We start from the raw sequence: 7563 nt of genomic DNA, 5'->3' as shown, positions 1-7563 counted from the left end.
CCATCATTGGGTTCCTCCGGGGTTGGGGGGGGGGGGCTGTTTTAGAGTAACTTCACGGGAGGAGTTTCCCGAACGCCTCTCCTGCTGCATTCCGTTCTGCAGGAGCCCATATGGGGAAGCTGGTTAGAGGGAGGCTTGGCTCACGCCTTCCTCTCTTTGGCTGACTTTTTCTTAAACATCGTTCCAGAATCAAAGGCCACCAAGCACCTCTCTCCACACTCCAATGTCTCAGTGAGCAGTGGCAGGAAGGCGCCCAGCGTCGTGGGGAGAGGGCTTCACCTAGGAAGGCATGCTGGTACCCGTGCCATCATTGCCATCTTTTGCCCTGGGTGGCCTTCCCCTCCCTGGACATGGTGCCCACACTGAGGGCTTGCTTTGCAGTGCTGGTTCTCACATCTGACTTTGGGAGAGAAGAGGAGATGAATAAGGAACATCGTGGGAGGACCAACCAACCACAGTTGTCCTGGAGGACGAGGCTCTTAGTCCCAGGACGTTATGTCACCAGACTGGGGGAAAGGACCTGGCAGACACTTTCTCCATCCCAGCCTGGGGATGGCACCAACAACTACACAGGATTTGCAAAAAGGGGCGGGGCTTTTCATTTAGCATCAAAATATAAAGTGTGAGCAGGAGTTTGGGGCAGCTTGAAAGAGGTGCTGAATGACATCATGAAACCCCCCCGGAGAAAGACGAAGCCATCTGTGGTTCTCCGGAGGCATGGAACACAGTGAATAAAAAGCCACCACTCATCTGCGGGAGCTTAGCCGGGGATCCTCAGGTCTGGCAGACCCTCCTTCCAGGGCCCCTTAGAAGTTTGGTGCTGACCTATTACCTGCACCCCTCACTCCTGCCCGACACCCACTGAGGAAAGCGTTGCACATGAGACAAGTTAGCACAGACATTCGCGTCTCACATCACACTGGGTACCAAGGGACAGACAAGGACACATCCCAGGAGATGCATCTCAAAGAGAAGAAATGTACCCCAAACAACAAGGAAAAATCCTCAAGGAAAAGGGAACAAAAGACAGTAAAGTTTTCATTGTGATCACACTACAGAAAAAAAATACCTTCTGTTCTTTGCAAAAAATGTGTGAAGGCCAATTTTGTGTTTTTCTTTTCTTAAAAAAACGAATGTTGCATGAGTTACAATGCAACCAGTATCTTTTTTTGTCTGTTTCTTTTCTGCACTTGTTTTAAAAAAAGGAATTATTATTATTTTTTTAAAAGTACAACACAGTCAGGTGTGCGGCCACAAAAGAGCAGCTGTCTTTGGCAAGAAGTCCGGGCCGTGGTCCTCTCTGTCACCTGCGGCCCATCTCGCTCTGTCTCATGAAGTGGATGTTGTTGGCGCTGTCTGACAGTTCTGGGTACTGCTCCACAGAGACCACGAAGAAGCCATCGTAGCCTTGAACCCGCCCTGTGTCCAGCACCTGCTGCCTCTCCCCCTCTGTCCAGGCCCGCAGGCCCTCCTCCCCTTCCCGCAGTCGCTGCTGCTCGCGGGCCCACGCCCGGCGAATGGCTCTCTGCCGGGCCAGCTCCAGCACCCGCGCTTTCTCCTCATCCAAGGTCGTCCCATAGCGGGTGTTCAAGCACAGGGCCCCGTACTGGAGCTGAATGTCTGTGTAGCGTCTAGTCCTGCCATTGAGCATCGTGTTGATCTGGGACACGGTGACGTTGACCCCGTTCTCCAGGGTTCGCCGCCCCCCGCTGAGGCCCAGGATGGCCAGGTCGCCTTCCGAAGGCCCTGGTTTCACAAAGTAGTGGGTGTCCACCCCGCCAATGGTGAAATGCAGGTCCTCCAGGTAGTGGGCATTGTTCAAGATGGCGGCAACCCTCCGCCCATCCTCGTTGGCCACACTAATGATGTCTGTGGTCACGCGGCCATCCTTCAAAGCAAACTTGACCCCCTTGCCAAAGACTGAGCCACTGGATGCAAACTTCTTTGTCTTTGGGGCCTGCTGGCAGCTGGTGATTGTGGAGCCATAGAGCTGGTCAAAACGTTCTAGGGTGACGAAGGCCTTGAGCTGCTTTTGCACTTCACACTGTACCCCCAGGATAGACTGATGAGGGGGGAGAGAGAGAGAGAGAGAGAGAGAGAGAGAGAGAGAGAGAGAGAGGGAGAGTAGAGAAAAAGAGAGTGAGACAAAGGAAAAAAAAACCAAAGGCCTGGAGAATCAGTTTACATAACTAAGTCAAATCTATATTTATATAAGATATAGCATGTGGCTCTACTCCTGATCACTGGAACATCCAGCCATCCTCTCTCCATCCCTTCACCCATTCAGAAACTGTTCAGGGAGTATCTTCTCTGTGCCTGGTCATTTCCTGGGCACCGGAGATACAACAATGAATCGGATGCTACTCTACCCTTGAAAAACTCATCCTTTAATAGGAAAGACAGATATGCCAACAAACAACTGCAGTCAAAAGTGATCCCTGGTGGCCTCAGAGCAGTAATAGCTGTAGCTAACATGTCCTGGTCTTTGAGAGAAATAATTCACATTTATTGTCTCATTTCATCTCCACAATAACTTCATATATTGGTACTGTTAGTATCCTGAGTTTACAGCTAAGAAAACTAAGGCTCAAAGAGGTTGTGACTGGCTCACCAAGTATTCAATTTAACATTCAAACCCAGGTCTGTCTGACTGTAGAGGCTCAGTTTCAAGGAAGGGCTTAAGTGAGGAGCAAACAAGGATCAGACTGCCTCAGCCTGAAGGTGGAGGAGTGAGGTGGAGAAGGTGGGGTTCAAGGACAAGCTCATGTGGGAGCTGGGACTGGAAGGATGAGGGGGTGATGTTAGATGGAGGAATGGAAAGAAATGCATTCTTGGCAAGAAAGCTTAGTAAGATGCCAAGCAGTGATTTATGTAAACCCTCTTACTCTGCTTTATTGCTCTCTGCTGGGTTTATAAATGATTTTCAAGGAGGGCTTCCACCCCACGGTGCTTCCTGGGAGATCCTCAGGTGTTCCTGCTCTTGGCTGCTTTGGGGGATACGTTGGGCCCTATCTTCCCCCCCCCCCCCCCCGTCTCCCCCCGATCCCTGTGGTAGTGCAGGGAGCTCAGCAGAGCAGCAGGCCCCAGGGCCTTATCAGCAACTCAGGGAAATGGCTTTAGAAACAGGCCCATCGGCTTCACACTGAAATTAAGTCCTCTTTATAATTAATAGAACCCTGTCTGTGAACAATTATTTCCTAGAGTTTCACGAAAGCTGGAGTGCTCAACAACAAAGATCTCCGATGCCTGCCAAGGGCGGAAATCAATAATTCATTGACAGGCAAGGCTGGCAAACAGGCTGCCGAGCTGGGGCTCTGCGCAGTGGAGGAGGCTGCCTGGTGGTGGCGAAAGAGCCCAGCCAAGGGAGTCAGCCCTGGGAACAGGCCAGCCCGGAGGCATAGTGGGGACTGGAGAGGGGCAGGGCCAGGCCTAGGGCAGCAGGGGACAGGCCTAGGGCAGCAGGGGGCAGGCCAAGGGCAGCAGGGGGCAGCAGAGAGCAGATGGCTTGGTGGCCAGACAGACTTGGGCTCTTATTACCTTTTGCCACTTTCTGAGTGACCTTGGGCAAGTTCTCTCTGAACCCTGGTCTCCTTGCTGTAAAATGGGCCTGGGGGAGGGTGGAGATGCCCAATTCATGGGGTTGTTTACTTTTTTCAATCATTTGCTCATTCAATGGAAGTTCTATGCACCTACTGTGTGGGCTAGGCACTTTGCTAGGTACCAAATAAGACCCGGTACTGGCCCTTGGGTGGCTCACAGTCGAGTAGAGATACAGGAAAAAAAACAGGAATTGAAATTCAGGGCAGTGAGTTCTGGGAAAGAGGAAGCTGTGGTGCCACCAGAGCAGAGAGGGGCAGAGGCTAGGCGGGGAGACAGTAACCTGAGACCTAACGGAATTAAGAGGGAATAAGAAACATGGGTGTGCAAGTTTCCGCCTAGGAGCAGTACGCCATCTGGCAATCCTGCTTTCCTCCTCAATGAGACTGGGCTCCTCTTGCAGGCCTGCTTTCTGCCTGATGCACTCCTGCTCTCACTGGCTGCAGCATGTGGCCTGGAAGAGCCAGTGCCTAGTACAGACACCATGAACAGGGGTGGGGATGAGCAATGGATGCCTGAAGGGAGGGGGTGGGGTGAAACTGTTTCGAAGGACCTGTATGGCTATATAACTCTAGGAGTCTTTGAAATTGAGTTGTAAAAGGAAGACACAAGAAAGTAACATTTTGACCATCTACAGACAGACCTGGGTTGGAACCTCAGCCCCACCCCTTCCATACTGTGTGGCGTGGAACAACCTCAGGCATAAAATCTGTAGAAGGAGAACAATGAGACCAGGGGATAACTGTGAATTAACTTATGTAGAGTACCTCATGACAGGTGCAGCACGGTGCTCAGAACATGTCACACGTTTTTTAGAACACACCCTCTCCCTCCTTGCATGTTTGTTCTGGGGAGTGGCAGAGGCTCATTGCTTTTGTGGAACTCCAAACTCAGTGTAACATACAAAATGCCTTCATACAGTGAGGAGCTGTGTGCTATGACAGCGGGCCTACCGTGGCCCACCAGTGGTAGGGTTACTAAGTGTTTGCTGAACAGTTTCTGGCAGGTAGTGTGGACGCACCACATCCGTTTCTATCAATGGCCCAAACCTTTCTGAAAAGCTGGTAGGACCTGCTCCTGGAATGTCTGAATGGCCCTCGGGTTGGGCAGCCGTGGGCATGAATTACCTTGCTGTTGTCCCACTCCTGAGTTTTCATCTGTGTGTGGACGAGCTCGTAGGATGGTTCCATGGCATCCATGTCTGGCTTGGGATAACCTGGAATCACATTGTGAAGCTGGAATCCAAAGGTGAGCAGCCAGCTGTTGACATCTGGGAGGGAGAGAAAAAGAAGTATCCCCAGGGAGTAAGTGGACCTTAGATGTGACATATACCAATATTGCAGCCTAGAGTTGGGCGGCAGGTGGGGGCGAGGATGTGGAGTGCTGCTGGTGGGAGGGTCAACAGGTATAAGCACTTTGAAAACCAGTGTCATAGTATTCATGCTAAACACACCCTTGGGATCTAGCACCTCCATCCAAGCTGTAAGTCTAAAAGAGCAGTAACTTAAGTAGAACCTAGGTTTCCAGACTCCCCTCTCTGCTGTCACTCCAATCCCTGGGACCTTCAGCTTCATACACCCAGTGGCAGCTATTGATGGGTGAAGACTCTTCCACATCCACCCCAAACGCCATAGGAAACACCTGCAGGGGACCATCACTCCCAAAGGAGAGATATATATGAATGATTTTCAAAGAGAAAATTCACGTAAGAAACAAACTCTCCATCTTATGCTTGCTTTCTTTGGTTTTTGATTTTTCGTATGTCCCTCTGACCCTCTCTGCAGAGATTAGAGCCTCAGGGCCCAAGTGCCATAGGGCACAGAGATGGCTTGTACCAAAGATCAGAGGGATTTCCCCCATGATCCTGCCTGTCATTTACTCTGACAGCCTAAGGAAGACACTTAACCTCCTGGTGCCTTCTTTCTATTGGGCTTGAGGATCTAGCCCAGTGATGGCGAACCTATGACACGCGTGTCAGAGGTGACACGCGAACTCGCCGAGCTCAAAAGGTTCGCCACCACTGATCTAGCCCCATAGATAGGTTTTATTGACTTAAAGCATTCCTTGGGGGTTATTAGTTACTAGAGGCCCAGTGCATGAAATTCATGCATGGGCAGGTTCCCTAGGCCTGGCCGCAGATTAGGATGATCGGGTTTCCCGCTTTCCTTCCTCCTCCTTCTCTTGCTCCCTCAGTGCCCTGCCGCTGCTGCTGCTGGCCTGCTATGTTCTGTGCCGCCCCCTGGTGGTCAGCTCACATCATAGTGAGCAATCTAACTCCTGTTCTCCTGGTCGAACTCCCAAGGGGACATTTTGCATATTAGCCTTATATATATATATAGATAGTATGTTAGGTATAGAGAGAGGTAATTTGGCCATGAGCATTTGCTTCACTAAAGAAAGGAATCAGAAAGCCAAGATATAAGGAAAAGAAAGAGAGTGAAGAGGGAACCAAGATGGTGGCATAGGTACACACTTGTACTTGCTGCCTTGCATAACCACATCAAAACTACAACTAAAAGACGAAACGGATATCATCCAGAACCATGAGAAGGCTGGCTGAGTGGAAATTCTACAACTAGAAGGAAAGAGAAAAGTGCATTGAAGCTGGTAGGAGGTACAGAGGTGAGGAAGTACAGAGGTACGAAGGTGCATGTGGAAACGGGCTGGCAACTGGGTACGCTATTGTCTTTCTCAATCGGGAGGGAGATACAAGCTCCCAATTGCTCTAGACTCCATTTCCGGGTGAGACTCTGAGACCCAGACTCATACGAGGAGAAACTGGACTGTCTGGCATTGGGCCGGAATGTGAGGGCAGCTTTCTCACAGAGGTGCTTGCAGTGATCATTGTTCCTGCATGGGGCCCGCAGGACACAGACCCCGGGAAATCTCCAGGGCAGAACAGACTAGCAGCAATTGCCGTTTGCTCTGCCCTGGCGATTCTCTGAGACCCCGCCCCACCCACTTTATACCACCCAACCTGTGAGCAGAGGCTTTTGCATATGAATGTCCTGTTCTTTTGCAATCTAAAACCTAAAAAGCTGCAGTTGGGTCAAAGAGTGCCAAAGCCTCCAAAAGAAGATCTAGACAGCAGCCTGCATTGCTTCACAGCTGGGCCTCATCTGGGCACATCCAAACCCCAAACAAAGAGGAGGAATCTGCAGATCTCTCTGTAGCTCCTGCTGGGTGACCTTAGGCAGTGGCTGACTTTGCACCTCCTTGGAGATCTAAGAGCCAGTGTACCCAGTGGGCAGAGTGAGACCATACCAGAGTACAACTCTTCACATCCATAAGCAACACACTCAAGGGGCAGACTCAGTGAGCATCAAAGCCCCACTGAAGCAAGTCCTGCTCCATAAAAGTGTCTCCAGCACAGCAGTTCTCCCATTGTAGACACAGCTGGTCCTCACAGCCAGTTGGCCTGGTGGTCAATTCCTCCTAGTGACACCAACAGCAATCAAGACTTAACTACAACAAGACTGTGCACAAAGCCCACAAAGGGGTGCACCAAGAGTGTCAACCTCAGGTAATTAGGGAGGCTGAGCCACTGGGCCCTATAGGACACCTAGCACACAAAGCCCTCTATCAACACAGGGAAGCAGCCAAAATGCGGATACAAAGAAACAGGTCACAAATGACAGAAATGGAGGAAAGCAAACTACTGGATATAGTGTTTAAAATGACAGTTATAAAGTTACTCAAGGATCTTCTAGAAACCTCCGAGAAATTTAGTGAGACCCTCAAGAATATGAAAAAGGACCAATTAGAAATTAAGCATACACTTACTGAAATAAAGAATAATATACAGAGATCCAACAGCAGACTAGAGGACCCCAAGAATCAAGTCAAAGATTTGAAATACGAAGAAGCAAAAACCTCCCAACTGGAAAAACAAAAAGAAAAAAGAATCCAAAAATATGAAGATAGTCTAAGGAGCCTCCGGGACAACTTCAAGTGCACCAACATCCA

General features: G+C 50.2%; 1 protein-coding gene across 6 annotated transcripts in view; it reads right to left on the bottom strand.

Annotated features, from left to right (window-relative positions):
- Positions 1-1121: 1121 nt before the first annotated feature.
- Positions 1122-7563, bottom strand: part of TENM4 (teneurin transmembrane protein 4) — a 498342-nt gene continuing 491900 nt past the window's right edge. For all 6 annotated transcript variants that reach the window (XM_006759877.2, XM_015561430.1, XM_015561431.1 and 3 more), the window contains 2 exons: positions 4725-4867; positions 1122-2062 (listed from right to left, as the gene is read on the bottom strand). In XM_006759877.2, the coding sequence (XP_006759940.1) occupies positions 1304-2062; positions 4725-4867 (902 nt within the window). In that variant the 3' untranslated portion in view covers positions 1122-1303. The remainder of the gene's footprint in view (positions 2063-4724; positions 4868-7563) is intronic.

The sequence above is a fragment of the Myotis davidii genome, unplaced genomic scaffold (genome assembly GCF_000327345.1).
Source record: "Myotis davidii unplaced genomic scaffold, ASM32734v1 scaffold916, whole genome shotgun sequence".
Taxonomy (NCBI): Eukaryota; Metazoa; Chordata; class Mammalia; order Chiroptera; family Vespertilionidae; genus Myotis; species Myotis davidii.
This window is presented reverse-complemented; position numbering and strand designations above follow the sequence as displayed.